Below are 22412 nucleotides of genomic sequence, written 5' to 3' on the forward strand. Positions count from 1 at the left end.
TATCAAGGCCTTTGCAGCAAAGTATTTAAATCCACTGAATCTTACTGTCCTTTACTGTTATTAAATTAATAACAATGATAATAGTAATAATCACATAAAGTTGTTTTAAATGAGATAAGGCCACTGTCATAGTTTTATGCCTGGCATAAAGCAACTGCTCAAGAAAATGTTCCCTTGATTCTACTTTAATTATACATAAGAAAAGATGGGAATATTGTGAAGCCATCAAACATACACTTGGATGGAAATACCCTTTGAACCCCATCCCCCTCCTGCCCTGAAGTCCCACTGGGTTTCCCTCCCTCAGGATAGCATCTGTTATCTGCATATGATTTGCTTCATTCACTTTTTCCACCTCTTTCTGTGCCTTTACACACACACACGTAAATACACATGTGTATATTTTTAATTAAAATACTATAATGTCCATATTCTGCAATAAGCTTTTTTGTGCTTCATTATGTATTCAAGATTGACCATGTTTTTCCATGTAAATATATCTCCTTTCTTTTAAATACCACATAATATTCCATTGTATGATGTGTTATTCATCTGTTTCTTTACTGACAGTTACTGCTTTTTCTTACTTCTTAGGAATATAAATGATACTGTGATGAACACCCTGCATATGTTTTCATACACAGATGAGAATATATCTTACAAACAATAGCATATGTTTAAGAGCAGACAGTCTGGTTAGATGCCTGGGCTCAAATCCTGCCCTTCTCTGTTTATTGTTGTTTAATGTTCTTTGGCCCCTCTGTGACTTAGTTTCCTCAGCTATAAAATGAGGATAGTAATATTAACCTTCATTATAGGCTATTAGGAGTATTGAAGGTAGTAACTTCTATAAAGTACTTAAAACTATGTCTGGCTTCTAGCACTTCAAGAAAGCTAACTGTTCTCAGCAACAGAATCTGGTGATGGAAGTCAGGAACCAGGGGATGCACATTGTAAAATTTAAGAGATCCTGGTAAATTGCCGTCCAGGCAATTTAAATGGCCTCTCTTACTATATGTTTACAATTTCCCAACCTCCTCACTATCGAGTATCTACTTTTATCACTCTTAGTTTTTGGCAATCTCACAGGTTGGGTGTTGGCTCTCCTTGTTTTAGTTTGTACTTTGTGGATTCTCATGATAATGAACATGGTCATGCGTATTGCCTTTTTTGTGAGTTTCTCTCTGTATCGTTTGTCCGGTTTTCAGTTGGGCTTTTTCTTCATTCTGTTTGTAATTCTTTATAACTTTAGGCATTAACGGTTATTTATTACAGGTTACAAGTTTTTTTTTTTTCTCTCAGTCTGTTGCTTTTTATTTTTATGTCCGTTTTTATTCTTCAGAGATTTTACATTTCCTTACAGGTAAATATATTTGAGTTTTCTTTATGGTATTTTTAAAAATTTATTTTGTTTAATAAGAAAGAAATCTTTATTCTAAGGAATTGAGTGTCTTCCCCTAGACCCTTCCATCTCTCCTCTATGTTTGCCAGCTTTTCTTTCTCATTCTTCCCATGACTTTTTCCTTTCAGGGAGAATTCCTCCATTTGGCCTTCCAGCTTTCTCATTTTCTTATCCATTGTGACCACTGTGCTATTCCATTCATGTACTTAATTGCCATTTAAAAATTTTTTATATCAGCCTATGATTATTTCATAAATGAGATGATGTCATCTTGTTTTTGAGAATATTAAGTATACATTTAAAATCTCCTGTTTGGTACTTTATCCCTTAAATATTCTGGTTCGGCATGTTTGCTGCTCATCTTTCTGTCTGTCTCTGTGACCCTGTCCTGCCATCCATGGATGCTATTTTTGCTTACTATGTCCTGTCTTCCCTGATAGTGAGGAGAACTGGGACATGCAGCTGGACAGGCTGAGCTAATGGTTCAGGCTGGCTCCTTTCCATTCCTCCCAGTTATCACCAGTTCCTGGTCACCACCTATCAGTTAAAGCTTTTCTCTCTGGCTTACTGCCCATCCTCACTGTTCATGCTTGCATTCAAGGGCTCTTGCTAGTCATTGCTTGGCACCAAGAGGAGAGGACGGTGCTGGCTCACCCAGCTGCTGTACATTTGCTGTGCCAACCGGTGACCCTGATAATTTCTCTGGCTATCTTCTGCTTCCTGTATCCACTGCCTGCAAGCTCAGAGCATCCATGGTTTACCTGCCACACACCTCACATTCTCCCACCTGACCCTGCTTCTGAAAACTTTTTTACTATAATTTTCTTCTGCTCATATTTTAGACTATGGGTTCATCTGTCACTCTGATCTTACCTGACTTCCATCTTTCAGGCTATATAAAACATTCCCACTTTTTTTTTTTTAAGATTTATGTATTTATTTCTTTAGAGAGAGAGCACAAGTGGGAGGGGTAGAGGGAGATGGAGAGAGAGAATCTCAAGCAAACTCTGTGCACTGAGCGCAGAGCCCTACGTGGGGCTTGATCTCATGACCCTGAGATCAGGGCCTGAGATCATGACCAGAGCTGAAACCAAAAATCAGTCGCTCAACTGTGCCACCCAGGCACCCCTCTACTTTTTTCTTTTTAAACAAGATTTCTCTCTCTCTTTTTTTAATTTTCTCAGATACAGGATTCCAAAGTAGTAAAAAAAAAAATCTCATTTTTTACTTGTTGGTAAATTGTGTTTCCTATCAAAATCATAATTTCTTATCTATCAGTTGTGTGACTTCCAGTGTTTTACCACTTGTGTGCTATAGTTGTAAACATATGCATTTTAATAAATACATCTCTTATGTTATTTTTAATGATTTGGTCAGATAGCATTTCACACCTGAAATAACATCTAGGGAACAATCAATGAACCAGTGTGAAGTTAACTCCCACAAAAATCCCGACTCTTGCTCTGAATTTGCACAGTGTCCCGTGGGTGCTTCTGTCAAACTAAGATCATTATTGAGCTTGTTCTGTGAAAGCTTATCTGGAGTGGGGAGGTGTGTTCCATGGAGAGTGCATTTAACTTTACTAGTAAGAAGGTATTCTAAACCTTTAAAAAACATGTTTTGTTTTAAATTTTTGGAAATCCTCTAATAGTTTGTAGCCTTGGGGGTGGGCACAGGCCCTAGACTACTTATACAAACCAGCTACCCTTTTTTTACCGACCTTCTCTGGATTTTTCTCCCAGAGTGAGTGAGCTCCACCACCCTTGACATATCATAATGATACACTTACAGCACATTCCTAATAGATGGTCAGTAAACTTAGTAGATGATGAAGAAGAAGATATTGCACACATCAGAAAGTGACCACAAGAATGGGGCATGTATGTTCTTGCTCCATACCTTCCCCATTTAGAGACAAAAAAGAAACTGTAGTCTGTGCTGTCATCCCAGCCATTGTCATCTCTGAATAGTTTCATCAGAATTAAACATCATATGACTTTGACTTTATCTTGTGTAAACTTAATATGATCCAAATATAATGCCTAGTAAGGCATCTAGGTCATAAACTGTGTTGTTCCAGCACCTATATCTTTTGTAACCAGTAGTGACTGTTCTTGTCTGTTTTCTTTTATTTATTGGGAAAGTTAATCATTATTGAGAAAATATCCCTCTCCCAGCCAGTTCTTTTTCCATACTTGGAGGTGTGGTGTGCCTTCCTGCACGGTGACTCTATTAATTTCTGCTTGATTTTCATAAGCATTATGTTAGTGATCTGGGAAATGTTCCAGAGACCACCACGTGAGCACTGTTGATTTTAGGCAGGGATTGTAACTACTATCACACAAGCTCCCATTCCTGACTCCTTGCCTGGGACAGACATTTTTTATCAGAACAGTGATTGATATTTTCTAGGGGACCCAACCCAGCATCAGAATTTTATCCAACACAGTCCTTCGGACCAATAGTTTCCAAATTCGAGTGAACACCGGGGTAGCCTTGAGGGCTGATGAAAACCCACATTGCCTACCCCCAGAGTTTCTGATTCAGCAAGTCTGAGAGGGGCCCTGAGGATTTGCATTCCTAATAAGTCCCCAGGTGATCCTGACGCAGGTGGTCCAGAAGCACACTTGAGCACCACCGTTGTAGGCAGCCATTGTCCACCAGTATGTGTTGGCACATGAGAAGAAACGTTGGCTTCTCCCGGTAGGTAGAGTTTCAATTCCCTATTAGGCACGACATCTTTTCCTGGGGCTTTACCTTGTTACATATTTGCTCTCCAGCATTCTTAGTTTGTATTTTCTGAACATGATTTAATTTGGTATTCGCCTAATTACTGTAATTAGGTACAGAGAACTGTATGATATGCCAAAATACTAAATACAAAAGGATTTTTGAATTACCCACAGATTTACAGTATTTATTCTATGAAACCTGTCTTCCAGTTCTGTGGATATAAGCTTGATAGCCGATTGATACAATACGAAATAACCCTTCAAGATTTATTCAGATGCCACTTCTTTATCATCTTTTATGTTTATCACAGACACAAGTTCTGTGTTCACAGACACACAAGGCCACACTCAGAGCAGTCTGGATGGCTCGGTGCAGCGAGGAGAGGATTGGACATTACAGCCTACTTCCCATCTTGCGACCTCCTACGGCAACTCCCTCAACCTCTCTGAAATTGAGTTTACCCATCAGTAAAATGGGCGTGCTGTAATTTGCCTTATAACGGAGTCGGTAGAATGAACAAAAAGGAAGTAGCCTGTGTATAGAAAACAGTCAATAAAGGATAATGCATGTTATTATAGTTATTAATGAATGATAGTAATGAGAATAGCATATATTCTTGACTCCTAGTGAAGAGCTTGATCCTCTGTTCCACGTCAACGTCCCCATCAGTGACCTTGGAACTTGGTCCTTAGCCTGTGTCAGTTTGTCGGCACCCCGTGTCCTCTGCTTATGCTCCACTTACAATGTCGGAGTTTGTTTATATTTTGCTTTCCTGACAGTGAATCATGTATTTAATGTTTTAGCCTAAAGTAGAATAGATCAAATTGAACAAATAGTGAATTTTTCCATTTTGATAGGTTTGTGCCCTTGGCTCTAGAGAAACTGCTCTGGGATATTTAAGTCAATTGCATAGTCTCATTTTTGAATATTTAGGGAGAAAAACCATTTTTGATGAATCATCCTCTCCAGAAAGAGTTTGTTGTTTTCTTTAGGTTGTTACATAATCAGTACCGCTTTTGTAACTTTCTGTCTAGAACATGGGTTGGCAACTTTTTCTGTATAGGGCCAGAAAGTAAATATTTTAGGATTTATGGGTCATAAGGGCTCAGTGACAGCTACTTACCGCTGCTGGTATAGTGCCAAAACAGCCATTATCTTTAGGTCCATTTTAATGATTCATTTCCTTTTTGGTCATATAACTGCATAACTGAAGAGGAAAGAGAGAAATCATTGAAGATATGACTCTTAGGTACCAATAATATATTGTACTAAATTGACAGAAGTTATCCAGAGTGCTGTATCACATCTTGTGTATTATTTAATGTTTTCTAAAGTGAAAAAATGTTAGTGGTTTTCCAAACAGCCAAATAGAAGTAATTCTTGGTTAGGATTAGCATCTAAAGATAATATGCAAACTAATCGTCATGACTATGTTTTAATACAACTTTATTTACCAAAACAAGCAGTGGGCTGGATCTGACCCATGGGCCAAAGTTTGCCAACCTCTGTTTTAGAACATTATGGTCTGATTTTGGAGTTTGGCTCTCAGAAACTTTTTTAGTGTAGCAAAGTAAAAATTTGATTTAAAATAAAGGAGGTGTAATCTAAATTTGGGGAGCGATCAAGTTTTGAAGCTCATGCTTTCAATTGAGGTAGCTAGGAAACATTTCAGTAATATGACCACAATAAAAAAAAAATCCTGAGATTTAGGTGGTAAAAGGCCATTTTTTTTTTCTACATTTTTATTGGGTAGTAAAGTGGAAAGTCATGGTATCTCTCTTAGGAAAAGACATTTCTGACGTCCCTGAAGAAATGGCCTTACAAGGAGCTTACAGGGTTTGTGACTGAGGATTAGAAACTTTCAGTCCCTTGACCCATCCGGAGACAAGTGGGGAGCAGCCTCTCAGACCCCAGAGCACCCCTCTCCATTATGATGCCATCAGCCAGGCCTGGACAGTGCCCTTCCTTCATGTAAAAAGAGTGCTGTGGACATTTTATCGAAATCTCTCATTTCTCTGGCTCAAGCACAGTGCTTGGTTGTTAAATAGACTATCAAGGTGGAATTTTGAGATTTTCTGGTGTTTTTGGTGAAGTCTGTTAAACTATAAACTTGTGAATTGTTTGTTGGGCAGAATTAGCAGGGAGCTCTGGCTTCTGAACGATGGACAGGTTTAGCAGTGGTGTCGAGAGCATGGTGTTATTATGTAGTTACTACCCAGAGCATCAGAGGGTCTTTCCTTGTCAACTGGTCTATCCCTTGTACAGAACACTTAGGCGTGTTGTGTGTGTGTGGGGGTGTACATCCGTGCACTGAATAAACCCAGCAAGACCTACGGGTCATTCAAAAGGACCGAAGTCAGCGGGTGACTACTCACTCACTGTGATGAACATGCCTCTACGTAGTCCATGCGTCATCATGGATGTAAGAACAGCCCCTGGGAGGCTGAAAGGTTTTAGTTAGGTTGTGCTAGAAGTGTGGCACTTACAGGTCATTTTCTAGTTCTTCAAGAATTTCCTTCGATTCCCTGCCATGTGGTGTATTAGCCTTGCCTCAGCTCGATCCAGTATTGGGAAGCTCGTTCCTTATTAAGCAGCCCCATTCTTTCTCCCAAACACATGGGGTGCTATAGTGGTCTTTCTAGGAATGAGCCTTACTTGGATGCTGTAAATGTCCAGGCATTGCCTGGAGCTCATCTTCTTGAGCAATCTGTAGGAGGAAAAGCACAGCATCCCCACCTCTCTGCTCTCTCCCAGTTACTGGCTGTGGCCTGCAGGTAGATCTTTGTCTGAGCCCGGCTCCTGCCTTGTCATCTTATTTTTCTTTTTTTTTTACTCTACTTCCCTTTTCCTTATCCTCACTTCCTTTATCCTCCCCATTTCCTTCCCGTTTTTTTTTTTTTTTTTTTCCTTCTCTCTGGGAGTTTCTACAGGCTTTAATGTTTTTCACCAAAGAAGACACACACTCATTTTGGGTTCTTGATCTAAAACCAGTAAACTCTTGGGGGTCTTATCTTTCTAGATTGGTAAAGCACAAGGAATATGATATGACCAATTTTAAGTCCTTCTACTTCATATTTAGGCTGATGCATAGAATTTAACTCAGACTCAGTTTCCCTTGGAAGGAAATGTGGTCAAGAGGCTATTTTGGGGTCTTAAAGCTGGCAGCACTCATGCGAACAACCCTGCTTTCTAGGCCTGGGGTGAGCACCACTCTGTGACACGGGAAGGCCTCTTATCCTGGGAAGAATGCTCAGCTCAAATCCCGTTCAAATCTAGAGCATTAATTCCTGGAAAACAAGAGCCCTTGCAATAGTTTTTCCTTGATGTGAAGGCCCTCAATGAACACTGTGTTGCTGATGCCCTCTGGTGGCCACTTTGCAGTGTTGCAAAAGGGAAAGGAAAGTCCTTGGAAGGAGTTTCGTTGTAACATGATCAGGGCCCCCAAAAATCACTTTTGCTGGAGGGTTGAGGGTTAATGGTTCTTCTTTTTGATGTGAATTTTAGGTGATGAAAATTCAGGACCCATTCATCTAGCAGACTGCTCGCCCTCTCCTTTTCTAGCACAGGTAGATGGTTGACCTTTGTTTTCTGTGTAGTAACAACTTCATTTGCACATTACAGGAAGAATATGTTGGATAAGTCATTTTTCTCTTTGGAAAGAATGATTTAGATGAAAGATTTAAGAGTCCCATTAGTGTGAAAAACCTGCCATGTGATAGGTGTTTACTAAGTTACTGATCTGCTACCAAAATGTTCAACTGTCTGGTACCTTGGATTTCAGACCTTCTTTCCTTTTGCAATAATCTTGTATTAGAGCTGGAGAGAAACCCATTGTCTTCTTTGCAGCTGTAATTGAGGGACACATGGGGTGTTTCTAGTTGTGTACTGAGGAGCAGTCATAGCGCTTCCTGGCAGGTGTGTTCTGAGTGGTGTTAGCCTCCGGACAGCTCTGTTGAGCCTGGGCCGGACCCCCGTCAGTCTCTTCCATGTGTCCTGCTGTGTCCAACAAGACCTTTTTTTTTTTTTTTTTTTTGCTTTTGTGCCATAATGCAGAGTTTTGGTGAATGCGAGTCCTGGACCCTGGGTGCAGACCACCCGGGTTTGGGTGCTAACAGATGCCATCTAGTGACGGTTGTGAGGATTCATCTGGTGTGAATGCTTGCAGGGACCAACGTGGGCAGACATGGTATGGTGGACAGCATCCTCCTCAGTCACTCACTGGATTTTTTTTTTTTTTTTTTTTTTAACTGAATGTACCATACTGAACTGGTATTTAAAGAATCAATTTTACTTTGAGTCAAATAGGATCTAGCTTTAACCTGCTTGATCACTTGCTTTTTTTTTTTATCACACGTATTTTTTTCCCATATGATAAAAATTCCATTTTGAGAAGAAATGAGAAGTTGAATATAGTACATCACTCTTTGTTTAATCAATGTTCCAGTTTCTTTCAACATTTTTATTATAAGTAAATAACGCAACATGCAAACATTCTTGTGCCTAAATCTAGGTGTATGGCTTTCTTTTTTATTTCTTTGCAAATGCGTTGTGTCCCATAATCTGAGCATTTCAAGATTCTCATTATAGAATTGCCAGCTCACTCTTGGGAAACATCTCCCTTTATTGCTCATCCACCAATAACATATACGTGGAGGTCTACTTTCCATTTCTCACCTACACTGTGTGTAGATTATTTTTGTTAATTTGATAGAGAAAAAATATTATATTTGTTTCAATTTTTATTAGTAATTTTAGTCCCTCAGATGCATTTGGTTATGAGCTATCTGCTTCTTTTTTGTGCAAAGCCTGTTCCAAAGCTGCTCATTTTTCTGTTCCCTAGATATGTTCACATATATTTTTCTAATTTGCCATTTGCCTTCTAAGTTGTTTATAAAGTTTTGTTGCAAAGCTCTTTTCAAGTCTTACAATCCTAGAGAGTTTCTTCCTTTGTCTTTATACTAAGAAGGGCCTTTCTCTCTTGAAAGGGATACACATCAACCTATATTTATTCTCTTTGCTGTTCTGTTTGATATTTGTCCTTTATCTCTTTGATCTGTCTCAAGTTTATTTTGCTTTCTGGCTCAGAGTAGGAACTTAGATTTGCTTTTTGCCAAATGGCTATTTAATTAGCAAGGGCTAAATATTCCTTTCCCTAATGATTTGATTGCCATTTTTTAATTGTGTATTAAAATGCAATACATATTAGGGTTGCTTCTTGGATTTCTCTTTGAAGCGTACGGATGCGTTTTTTTGTTTGGATGCCAGCACCACACTGGGGTTACTGTATCAAAAGATCACAATCACTACTCTTTCTTTTGCAAAAATTGGGGTTTGCTTCACATTGGAGTACCTTCTCTGAACACCAGGTGGCGGGAGATCACTGGCGTGCTGGGTGGGAGCCACAGAAACACAGCTGGTCAGTGTATGAGAATGTCATTCAGGAGCGAACTTGAGACTTTCAGAGACGCAGACCCCCGTCCTGAATCACAGGTAGTGGTTGGCTTTTCGCCACTTGTTGGGTTTTGATAGCTTGCCAAGCCCCCTTAGCAAGTAAGTGGAGCTGATTTTTGAAACCCGTTTCTGTTGATTCCTTTCCCACTTTGATACAGAGCATCCCTCGTCGGCGATGTTTGTCTGTTTTAGCCTTTATTGTGTTCCCGCAATGGAGCCCTTTCCTCTGGAGATTTCTGTTGTATTTTGTTTTGGGATGCTGTGCTTCCTTACCAGCTTTTTAGAAGGTCTTGGATACTGTCCCATTTTATAGAGTCCGTTAAGCTATTCATTATTTCAGGGGGATCCCATCCCAATTCATGTGAAGTGCCTTGGACCGAGACCGACATGTTTCTTGTATCTGCTGCATGTAACAAATTGCCTTACACCCAACTGAAGATTGCGGACTTGAACTTAATGTAGCATGTCATCCATTTGGTTGAATGGGGCTTCTCCATAGTGAGTGGTTTTATCAGTTGTTCATTTCTGTATCAATATAACTTGTGCCCTATTGCATGCTGTGTTTTCAGTAATTCTGTTTACTTTGTTTCATTGTGAGGTTGATCTGGTGTGTTCTGCTGCAGGGTATGTGGGTGTTTTATACAGAGAATTAAATTCAGACGGTGTATCAGTGTATTTCTGTACATCCTGTGATTTACGTGTGATGGAGTGTGCTCTTGGTGCCATCATGCCATCACACCTCCAGCACTCACAGCACGCTGAATTTGAGGCAAAGAGCACAAAATGCAAAAGGTGAAGGGTATTATTCTAGAGACCATCCCCGTGTCAAGGTCACCACAAACCTTCGCAACCCCAAACCACCCCATGCTTGTGCATTCTGGGGATGCGAATTTCCACAAGGCACGCTGTGAATGGCTTCTCTTTGCCACACGCTGTCAGCCATCTCCACTGGGAAGACTTGAAGGTTGACTCGCCGTTGGGAGTGATCATCTGGGGGCTCGAAGGCCCGTTTATACCAATATTGGGAACCTGGGATGGCCTGCTGGAAGACAAGGTCTCTTCCACACCGTGAAGCACAGTGCCTCAGAGTTGTCACACCTCTTATATGGCAGCTGAGACTCCTGGGCACAAGGCAGGAGCCCAGCCTTGGAAGGAAAACTGTGTGACTTTCTCCACACTGCATTGGCTGGAGCCGTCACCCAGATTCGGAAGGATGGGACAGGTGATGCTTTAAAACTGCTGTAGTTATGAAGGCTTTACCCTGACATGGATCTGTATCTGAGGCTTGGCTCTCGGAACTCAAGAACTTTCTTCATCTTCAAAACAACAATATAAATAGTGCTATCCCTTCCACTTTTTGGAGGATTAAATGAGAGCATGCCCATTGTTAATGTTATTACAAAGCTCCAATCCTTTGTCTCTTCTCCATGGAGGCTGCTGTTTCATTAGATTTAAATTTTTGCTCAAACAATAGCCTGGGCTGAGGACATTTTTAGGATTTGTATGAAGATAAGGGAGAATGTTAGGGTATTAATAATTGTGTGTGCTTTGGCAGTGTGCATTTCTGAAGCACCCAGCACTAACCCACGTACAGATCTGGTAGGTTGTGTCCTTTGCAGGGACTCTGGGCAGTTACATTCATTGGTCATGTGGTTTACTCTTGTCTTCCTTTTTTTCCTTGACCTACTTTATAGTCTCTTTACACAGCTGCATCATGGTCACTGCCTCCCCTCTCCTTTTTTCTCTGTTGTTAGGCCTTTTTCTAACTTTATCTGGGCCCTTCCTTGTTTGATGTTACAGGGACAGTCATGCACGATGCATGAAGCAGAAGTGCACACCCCTGTGTGCTTTGGATCACCTGATCAACAACACGGGTGCAAACATCCCTCGATGACCCTTTCACCAAAAGCCAATTTGTCCAATAATCTGTTCACCAAATGGCCCATTTACTGATTTACTGAATTCTTCAATATATTGACAATGTTTTCCTTTAATCTGTGTTTATAAACTGGTATGTATAAAGTTATCAGATGAGAACTTTTAAAAACAGCTGAAGGTCATTGAGTCATATTCGTTAAATGTTTTATGAAGACAGAATGAAAACAGAATTTTAAATATTTAATTTGTCTCAGGCCAAAAAAAAAAAAAAATGAGAGCGACTGGACATGCCATAGTCTAGGCTGCAGAGCCCAGAAAGGAGATGACTGAAGACAGAAAAGGAGAGGGTATTAGGGGAAAGACAGACTGGGGGCAGGGGAAGCCTGGGTGTGGGGTAGGTGGAGCTGAAGGAAGTTTAGGGAGGCCAGGGTGCCAGGGGGGAGTCTGAAGGTCCAAGAAGGACCTTACTTCCAACAGCTCTATTATGTCTCATTATTTACTCCATACAGACTTAGTAAAAAATAAGCAAGTTTTGGTAAAACTTTATAAATAGTTAAGTTTTGGTAAAACTGGTAACTTCCGATCATTGATTCCACTGTAAGTTAGTTATTGGAAATTGTTTCAGATACTACATTTGGTAAATTGCTTTACCATTACATTGCAGGGTCCATCCATGGGCAGGTCTTGACCAAAGTGCCATTGGGGTATTATACATGGCAGGCTCCCTTAGAGGAGAGGAGTCCATCATATTCAGGAGAGAACTTCAGGAATAGTTCACCTAAGATGTGCTAAGTGGCAGAACACATACAGCAAAACGCTAAGATGGTTGGGTAGGAAACTGTTCTTTTGTGATTGGTAACAAGAGAACAGCTCCAGGAAGCATGCAGCCGCCATTTGCAGAATGATGGGTGAGGGTGATTCTGGGAATAAGCATGTTCCCTTCATTTAATTGTAGTGGATACAGTGGGGCTAGGAATTCGGCTAGACTTGAACATAACTGCTGTCTTAGGTAATACAGAGTTTGTTCTGCAGAGGAAAAGTTTGTTTCTTCTTTCCCAGGTGACTGAGGAAGAATGCCCTCTGAATTCCCGTAAACGCCCACTATGGTTTCTGAAGGTCAGTCCAGGATGCAGCGCTTGGACCGGACTTGATGTAGAAATCTCAGCTTCACTGCTAGGGGGCAGCAGCGGCTGTGCAAAAATCACTAGCTGTTTTTCTGGAAATCAGTTCTGGCTCTTATTTAGCGGCCTCAAAGTCAGAACTTATGGGTCCCATATAAAAATGGCTCAGGCTTGGTTGTTTTTCTGGCAAGGAGAAAAATTCTAAATATGTGTAATATTGGGAAGATTCTAAGTGTATGCTTATAAATAGTTTGATTAGTCATTTATTACTCTTAAGCCGGAGGATAAGAAAAACATCAAATTTATACTTTGCTTGTTTCCAAATACTGTTTACACAGGATGAGTTCATTGATGTGTATCTCAGTTTCCCTAAAGACCTGTCAAATAATTATTGGCTTGGATCAACTCTTAAGATCTCCTAACAAAAGTTATCAGATGTTACAAAATGTGAACTTAATGTAAAAATGTGGAGATAATTTCTTTTCATAAACAAACTACTCTGAGAAATGCATTTAATTAGGAAACTTTTCTAGCCTGACAACCTTTCTTTTGAAGAAACTGTATGGCTCACGTATTTTTACTTGGCAAATGAGCTTTGCTGATAGCGAATAAGGAGGCTTTTGCCTACAAATACTACTTTTGCATGGATTTTTATTTTGAATTAGGAATGCTAGTTTTTAAAAACCATATTTTATATATATGCACAGATATACACATAAATGACCATTAAGCTGATTTGTAGAAATATATTTATGGGCACAAAGGGGACTGATACGTTGTTGACTGAAGAAAGCGGGTAAAAATATAATATGAACTGGTTCCTTTTTTAAGATTTTATCAACCCTGGGGGGGGGGGTTGCAGAGGGAGAGAGAGAATCTCAAGCATACTCCTCGCTGAGCACAGAGCCCGATGCGGGGCTCTATCTCACCACCCCAAGATCACCTGAGCTGAAACCAAGAGTCAGAAGCTCAACTGCCTGAGCCACCCAGGTGCCCTAAGTCTGGTTCCTTTTTGTGAAAAGTGTGTGAGTGTGTGTGTAAAGTCTAGGTACATATCACTGTATTACTAGATTGTAGTAATTTTCTTTCTTTTTAGTGCATCTCGAATTTCTGCTGCTATACCGTGGCCGTGAGTTATATTGTAAAAAGCAAACAGAATTTATAATTAGAGCTTCATTACAGATTTATTTTATTTGCATGTTAGATTGATTCTTGAGCCAGGCAATGTGATATGGTCTGTTCTACTTATCACTTCTGTTGCTTCTGACCATTTTTTTCCCCATAACTCTCTCAGTGTGGTAGTAGATAAATAAAATGCTGAGAGAACAAATATGGTTCTTGATGACTCTCCCCTTTTGAGAGGTTTGAGTTGTCCTGTGTCCTTGTCACTGAGCTGTCTGTCATTTTCATCAGATTATATTTGCAAAGTGATCTGAAATCCTCAATAAATAACATTAGGACGGTAGGTAGAGTGGTAGCCAGTACTCATGAATACTTAGTGCTATTCAATTTTTAATACAATCCTTTCTTTCCAGGAAAGCTCAGATTGTTTCAGGGAAATGTTCCCAAACCACCTGGGATCTTGTAAGAAGTATGTAAGGAATTTTCTATTCAACTTCTGCAGAGAAAAGGTAATAGAAATTTCACAGCTTTAGAGATGTCAATAGAAGGAACATTACAGATTGGTCCATGTTATCTTGGATAGGTAAAATAAATGAATATTTAATTAATACTGCATATATTGTTCTGTACTCACCCCTTTTTAAATTAATTGAGTAGTAATACTAAAAATAATAGCAATTGTTATGGGACTTTCTCAGTAAATGGCTGGAGTCTATTACTGAAGTATATTGGTTCATTCAGTTCTCAAGATAAGCCTAAGAAGTTGGTATTTTTTTTTTAAGATTTTATTTATTTATTTGAGAGAGAGCATGAGCAGAAGCAGACCTCCCCTCTTAGCAGGGATCCCGATGTGGGGCTTGATCCCAGGACTCTGGGATCATGACCTGAGCCAACTTAGCTGACTGAGCCACCCATGCACCCGAGGTTGGTATATTTTTTATAAACAGGTGAAGATAGGAAGGCATAAGGAAGTGGGATTTTACTAAAGGGAAGTTATGAAAAGGAAACTGTGGGATTTTCATCCCCATGCCATCTTATTTCAAATGTCATCCATTCATTGATCACATTTCTAATACCTATATCATGCACATTAGGCAAGTTTTGGGCATACATCTTAATTTCTAGAGCTTTGATTTGGAGGAATCTAATATCTTCATAGATGCTTCTAGTAATATGATTTTTAGGTTGAAATAATTTTCTGAAATACAGGGTAGAAAAGTTTTGAGCTGTTGGTATTGTTATCTGAACGTTGTTCTTAGCAGAGGTCAGTTCTGCTCTACACCAAAATTCCAAGGAAGGAAGTAGTAAACAACTTCTCCCAGTGGGTTTTGGTGTCCCTAACCCTTTCAGTCCGTGGAGCATCCCTCCAGGTGAGGTTCTATGGAGCATGGTCGGGGAAGCCCAGATTGCCCCCTTTGGTCCGGGTGCAGCTTCTTGCTTGGCCCCCAGCTCCCTGGGGCGACCTCATCTCAACCACCAGCTTTTCTTGCTTTCGTCAGTTTCTTCTGCCTCCTATATTATAAGTGAATGCCAGATTTATATTTCTAAAACTAGGCTTTGATCATTTTTACTCTCCTGTTCATACCTAAAACTGACTTTCCTTCCCTCCTCACGCTGAAATAATTCCAGATGGACGAAGGACTTACGTGTAATAAATGAGAGACTACAAGATCAGTGGAAGGAAACATAGCAGAGCCAATTTAAAATCCTGTAGTGAGAAAATTTCTTCTGAGCAGAATGTCAAACTACAAAGCCATAGATAAAACTTTGGTAAATTTGACTAAAGAAAAATGAAAAAAAAAAAACAACTTATTACAAGAAATAGCTTAAGCATAAACAAATTATGACAAGGTTTATAGCCAATAGTTGATTTCCATAATTAAAGACTCATTCAAATCCTGAAGCAAATAACCATGAGATCTTAGAAAAATGGACAAATGATATGTGAATTTCCCTGACAAAGAAATAACAAATGTAGGTCACTAAAATATGAAAGATCCTAAGCTTTACTCAAAATGTCAAAATTAGAGAAAAATAGAGATGCCATTTTTCCACCTGCTGTTCTTTTAGAATAAAGGCATATAACATCCAATTTTGGGGAGCATGCAAAGAAACAAGTACAAAACATATACTCTTGGTGGGAATGTAAATATGACAGACTTTGGAAGAACAATGTGACAGTGTGTATCCAGACCAGAAAAGGTTTGGATATTCACGTGCCCAGCAGTTCCAAAGTTAAAAATTCCTTCTGAATATACTCATGCACTCCAAGAGAGTCATACGAGTCTGAGAGAGTAGAGACTCTCCTTGTCATTTCATACCTTCCCAAGACCGGTGCATATCTTACATGTGTGTTAAGAAATTAAAAAAGAAAAAAAAATAGAAAACACAAAACTACCCTATATTTCTTACAGAACAAAATTAAAACTCCTTATTTTGTTATTTTTAAAGCACTTTGGCCTCTGACTCAAACCTGCCTTTTAAACTTTATTTCTCATTATATTTTTTCCACTTATTTTTCCAGATTGATTGAAATGCTTGCTTGGCACTGCACAGATCTTGTCATTTTGGTCTCCTCCCTGCTCCCCCAGCTTCAGTGCTAGTGGCCCCTGCTAAAGTGACCTCAGTCCTAACCCCACGTGTTCGAGTCCACCCATATCTCAACCAGGACCTCCTCTTTCAACCTCCACGGACACCCCAGCTGGAGCTGATCTCTCCCACCTGTGAGCTAGAATCACCCCCGAGTTCAGTTCTGTTTCAACACTCACCTCTTGGGCCTTACGTTATATTTCTGGTATGCCTACCACCCACCAGGTGCAGGAGACTGGACTGAAGCAGGCTCTGGGACTGATTGACCTTAGTGACCCCCTCCCCCACACCGTGCCTAGCACCAAGCCGGGCTCTGAAGTCGGTCGTTAGTGTTTGTGGTGTGTGAGCTGTGTCAGCAGGCCTGACACACCACCGTGTCATTAAGTAGGAGCAGAAGTAAGGATGGCCACACATTGTGGTCACGAGTATAAATTGGTGTAGCATTTTTTGGAGGAACAGCGAACGGCTGTTAGTCTGTGTCGGCAAGCGTCGAACCCCTGTGTGTTTGGAGGGCAGCATGGAACTCAGGCCCTGGATGCTTAACACCTTGCTCTTCTAAATCCGAGGTTGTGTGGGACCCCCATCAGGACCACATGGCGGAACTGGGGGCCACACCAGGACGCGGGCGCCCGTCTGGCCTCGTAGCTTTTTCTTCTCCTCCCAGAGTGCCATGCTCCCTCTTTCTCCCAAAGAACCTCATTGTTTATGAAGCTCCCAGTGAAAAAGGTGAAAGTCCACCCATTCAGGTGTCATCTCATCATTTGTATAATCGGGGAGTTGCATTTCTGAGCCGCCGACCCCTTTTCAGAACCTGCCTAGTTGAGATGTCACTTCCCTGACAGTGAGGCACTTAGGCTCCGAGAGAAAAATCACAATGTGCTCCCCCCCTTGCTCAAATTTTCCCTAACAATTAACGCCACACTAACTTGACACCCTCTTTCCTTGTTTGGCTTTGTAAACCCTGGTCCCCTTTTCTATTAATTCCAGACATTAATATTTTCTTTCACGCAACTGACGCCATTCACCCGTGAAACCGTTTGAACATTATGTAGCTGTCAAGATGCCTGGGGATTACCCAGGATGCTTTGCCTGTGAGAAAGTGACACCACCGAGGCCGGGTTTTGAGATGTTTATTTTGAGAGCACGCTGACAAGCATGAAGGCCCGATCCCAGAGTGGCAATTTCATTTAATTAAAGGCCTCTTTTTATTATAGTTTCCCCCCCGCTTTTTTTTTTTTATATATATATATCAGAATGATGGTTAAAGTCTGGCTTGCCAGAGGTGTTCTCATGTACTGTAAAGGGGAATGGGGGGGGGCGGAAGATTGCTCACTCACTAGTGACTAGTCCACTGAATGGCTTTGAATGCATTCCTTTTTACTGTCCTGTTCAGAGCTGCCAGTGAAAACTGGGTGTGTGTGTGTGTGTGTGTGTGTCTGTGTGTGTGTGTGTGTGTCTGTGTGTCCAAGTCTTTAAAATAAAGACTGCCGGGGGCTTCCATCCCTGGGTTGCCAAACTTAAAATGCGAGAGTCGAATACGTGTGTTTGTATGTGTGTGGTTTCATTTCTTCGTCTCAGAGTTAGAAGTCTTGCAATACCAGAAGTCTATCACCCAAATTATACCTTGGGTAATCTATGAAGGCTTCTAAACAATGTATATTATCTTGTTTTCTAGGGAAATCTCTTTCTGTTGAAATAATTGGGGAGGTATCGCATTTGCGTTCAGTCATTTTTAATATGGCAGCTAAATAGAAACCAAAAAAAAAGGCCAACGAAAATAGAAGCTTAAGGTAATAAAGGATGAGTATTAATGATTTGGTAAAGGTTTGCAACAGAGTAGCCTAATTGATTTTTGAGGTAATATCTTCAACTCTTTTGGCTTGACCTTAAAGCAGGAATTCATGTCCATAAATATATGGGACCTGTGTTGGGCACCATCCGCGGCACCTGGGATGTATATCGGGTAATATAGGTTGGTCTTTGTGCACTTATTCATGATTGTCTGTTTCACTGTCAATTATAATATACTAACTCCTCAAATTAGATTTTTTTCTTTCTTTGTGGCATTATTGGCTGGCCTTCAGTTCTCCCCTCACTGATTGTGCCTTCTTTATTCACCATTCACTGGGTATTAATTCACAAGTATGTCCCAAGTATGATGGCATGCGACAGACATGCACAACACAGAATTCACGGTTTATGTTTACCGCCTCACCCCCACCCCACCCCAAACTGATCTGGAAGTGGGGAGGAGGGTTCGTCATCAGCCCTTCTTTCTGCTTTGGATAGCGTAGCTGGAGGGACATTATTCATTCTCTTTGGCATCTGTTTCAAAGCTCCCTGGGAGGAGCTGGGCGGGTCAGGGGTGTTGGCCCTGAGGCCAGCTGAGGGCCTGGCTGGTGTGGGTGGCGTTCAGCCGGCCAGGGCGAGACAATATTCTCTGGCTTTCCTGCAGGTGCAGCAGACAGCAAAGAATGGCAACTTTGTCAGTTTAATCTCTATGCCCCCAGTTCTTGTCTTCGTCCTGTGGCCCCATCTTTTGAACCAGTGGTTTCAGAGATTGATTTATTTATTATGATTATATTCGAAAGTACAGAGTTCTGTTGAGTCAGCCATCTGGCCAAGTGTTTAAAAATGGTTTCTTTCCCTTTTCACGGACTTGCTGCCCTTCTTGGGAGGGGTGGGTTTCTCCCCAGGAATCCTGACACCGTCAGCTGGTGCCGGTGGATTTTGTTTCTGGAATTTTTGTGGGTAGTGTAGTGATGACATACCCAGAAGGAAACCAAACAGAAAACGCTCAAGGATCCCATTTGTATTCTACCACAAAAGGCAAAGAGGGATCAGTCATTTACCCCAGATTGTTTCATTTTTCTCTCTTCTCCACCTCTGGGGCCTTCAGTCCCTGCACAGGGAGACATTTGTCCTGGGTGTGCTCAGTGAAATTCTTTGAGCCAGGGCAGTGTGGAAAAAGAATCTTTACTTGATGGAGATCCTGGGCTTTAACGTGTATTTTTAAAACCTGTCTTGCTCTCTTTTCTTTTCTTTTAAAGGCACAAGCGATCCCTATGTGAAATTTAAGCTGAATGGGAAGACGCTGTACAAAAGTAAAGTCATATATAAGAACTTGAACCCAGTTTGGGATGAGATAGTTGTACTTCCAATTCAAAGCCTTGATCAAAAGCTCCGTGTGAAGGTAATCACAGATGGCTTTCAATTCTGCTCTTTGGTGTAAAGCGTTGATTTCTCAGCAGACAACGTCCCCAAATTCTGTTATTATTACTAAGCTCTGGGTGAAAAATATTAGCGTGGAAGGGATTATATATACCCTTCGTTGAAACTATGTTTTTCTCAGATCAGTGGTATATACTCCACAGAAAATCAGAGTGAAAATAATATCTCCATTGATTGTATTTAAACTTACTGCACGTGGAAGAATTATTGCAGCTGGTGTAGTGGCGACAAGTAGGGAAGCCTTTCTCATTAGGAATAACTTTATACTTAATAGAGCTTTAAGCTACTGGTTGTAAGCATCAGTTGCCCTAACATCTGGGTTAAAACTGCATGAGTTGAGTGGAGGATGGGATTGCTATAGAATATTTAGCAAATTTCTATTTAATTGGCAGATCTGCTCACCGTGGAAAATACTAAATTTTAATGAGAGACCATTGAAACTACAGAGAGTGCCCCATTGTGCGTTAACATTTTAACACATATGAATACTGCCTTAAGAGTATTTTCTGCTGTTGTTTTGGCTGTGGTAGGCAAAATGGGCAAGTGTGAGTAATCTTTGTTCTCACCATCGGCTTGGCCTAATTCCTCCTTAACTATACTGTACAAATTATTTTTTAGACCTAGGAGACCGAATTCAAAATTCCCAGCCTATTGCATTTATTAATAGTTGGATAAATTCAGTTGGTTTACCTTATTAATGCATTACTAGCCTCTTCCCTCTTTGTAGGTATATGATCGAGATTTAACTACATCTGATTTCATGGGTTCTGCGTTTGTCATGCTCAGAGATCTTGAGCTTAACAGGTACTGTATTTTTACCTTTTAATTGTGATTTTGAAGTTTAGCGGGAACTCAAGATAACGTTAAATTACATTTGTTTAGATTAAATGACAAAAAAAATCTGAATAAATGAAAGCGTGCTTTAAAATGTGAATTTTTCTATGATTTTAGCTCTTCTCTCCCAAACCTATGAGTCAGATATTAAATCTTCCACAGTGTGTTCTGAAATGTGTATTGGATTTTGAACTGTTAATATTCAGGTTCATTAACCTACCTAACCTAAAAATAAAACAAGTATTTAAATTTTATTTGGTAGTAAGAGAAAAGAATCCATTAACCAACTGTTGAATTAGGCAATGCCAAACAGTTCCCCTACTCTGAAGATGGTTGGGTTATTTTTACTGAATTTGGTGCTTTTTAAAACTTGTGTCTCACTGTTATGCAGAGGTAGGAGACTTTTTCTGTAAGCTCTCGATGCATTATAAGACTATCTAGTACTGCCCGTAAGTGCTAATGTTATTTGTTGCTTTTTGCTTGTAGAACGACTGAACATATTTTAAAATTGGAAGACCCAAACAGTTTAGAAGCGGACATGGGGGTGATTGTATTAAATTTGAGCCTAGTGGTAAAACAGGGTGATTTCAAGAGACATGTAAGTATGACCCTTTGTTTTCAAAATTCCCCACTGCAATTGTCCTTTGATAACTGGGTTCCCAGATGGCTGGCATTTTTTGTAATTATTTGGAGGGAAACAGATAATTGTATCAAGATGTAAAGTACCTATCTGTGGTTCTATGCATCCTTTCTTTTGGAACTCTGGAAAGAAAATTCTTTAAGGAATGATCTCTACTTTGGCTAGGGATGTGGATGTTGCTATTATTAAAATGCATATGCTTTTCCTAAGTGGTAAGGTTTCCATTAATTATTTTCTTAAGTACTGGATGACTTAGACATTATTCACTTATGCAAAGCAGTTCCTGGGATTTAATTATTACATTGTAAATTATTAAGGTGATCAAATACATATTTGTAGCATTCCAGTTTATTTTGTTTTAGCTATCACATTTTCTGTTGAGAGTACTTTCGGGGAGACATAAATTTTAATATCATCTGATCTATTATTACATGGATGTTTCTAGTTAATACATGGCATATTGAAGATCTCTCTAACACCAACAAAGCATTGGATTTTATGACGATTTGACTGGGACTGTGTTCTTATGAGCAAATATGTGACTACAAATCATAATCTAATTTTATATGCAGAGGTCAGACCTTATAATTCTAAGAATTAAAATAAGAACAAAAAGCATCTTTGATCATAACTTACTTGAAAGGTGTTTCAAAAGCCAACTAAAATACCTACTCGGAAGAGGACTAGAATGTGTTCAAATTTAAGCATGTTTAGACTATTGTGTGAAAATCTGAAGCCTGTTTGTAAATTAGGCCTCCAGTAGTACTTCTCGAATTGAGTCAGTGGGGTCAATGAGGAGAATATTCTTCATTTTGACATCACCTTTGCTTTTAGTTGTAATTTATTTTCATGGTGAAAATCAATTTACATGTAAACTCAGAAAATAGCAGAAAGGAATAGCAAAGTTGCACAGTGATTTTTCAGTTGCCAGAAAGTCAACTCAGTCATTGGTATTTTTAATTTGAATTCTTTACTTACGAGCATTTACTTGACAGTAACTGGGAAAAAAACCTTACCATTTATTAATTTTTTTAAAGAAATATTCCTTTTGAAGCTGGAAACCTTAATAAAGCTGATGTTGTGTTGTTAAAGTATCTTAAATTGATGTTGAAAATAAACTTTTTTTTTTCTATCCAACATTGTGAAGGAAGGTTTTCCTTCGCTTCTCTCAGCCTTGACAGTATTGCTATTAGATTCAGTGTCAATGTGTGTAGTAGGTGATTGGTTCCTTGATTTGGACGCCATGCTAAAATAATATGCAATGTAACTAAGTACACTTTCTCATGCTTTGAGAAGTTAAGTGGCCTTCTCAGTGTGGCCCCATCATTGAGCAATTGCTGGCTAATATGTTCTGAAAATTTTCTTACATATTTAAGTGGGGCTTAGAAAGTTGGATAATTTCTCATGAAAA

The 22412-nt window shown here is 39.9% G+C and overlaps 1 protein-coding gene across 8 annotated transcripts in view; it reads left to right on the forward strand.

Annotated features, from left to right (window-relative positions):
• The window catches only part of MCTP2 (multiple C2 and transmembrane domain containing 2), a 229713-nt gene that overhangs the window by 65054 nt on the left and 142247 nt on the right, over window positions 1–22412 (forward strand). For all 8 annotated transcript variants that reach the window (XM_025893062.2, XM_073882473.1, XM_073882472.1 and 5 more), the window contains 3 exons: window positions 19347–19489; window positions 20255–20331; window positions 20848–20959. In XM_025893062.2, coding sequence (XP_025748847.1) covers window positions 19347–19489; window positions 20255–20331; window positions 20848–20959 — 332 coding nt within the window. The remainder of the gene's footprint in view (window positions 1–19346; window positions 19490–20254; window positions 20332–20847; window positions 20960–22412) is intronic.

This window comes from Callorhinus ursinus, unplaced genomic scaffold (genome assembly GCF_003265705.2).
Source record: "Callorhinus ursinus isolate GAN/ISIS: 27379988/994484 unplaced genomic scaffold, GSC_fseal_2.0 scaffold47, whole genome shotgun sequence".
In the NCBI taxonomy this organism is placed as follows: domain Eukaryota; kingdom Metazoa; phylum Chordata; class Mammalia; order Carnivora; family Otariidae; genus Callorhinus; species Callorhinus ursinus.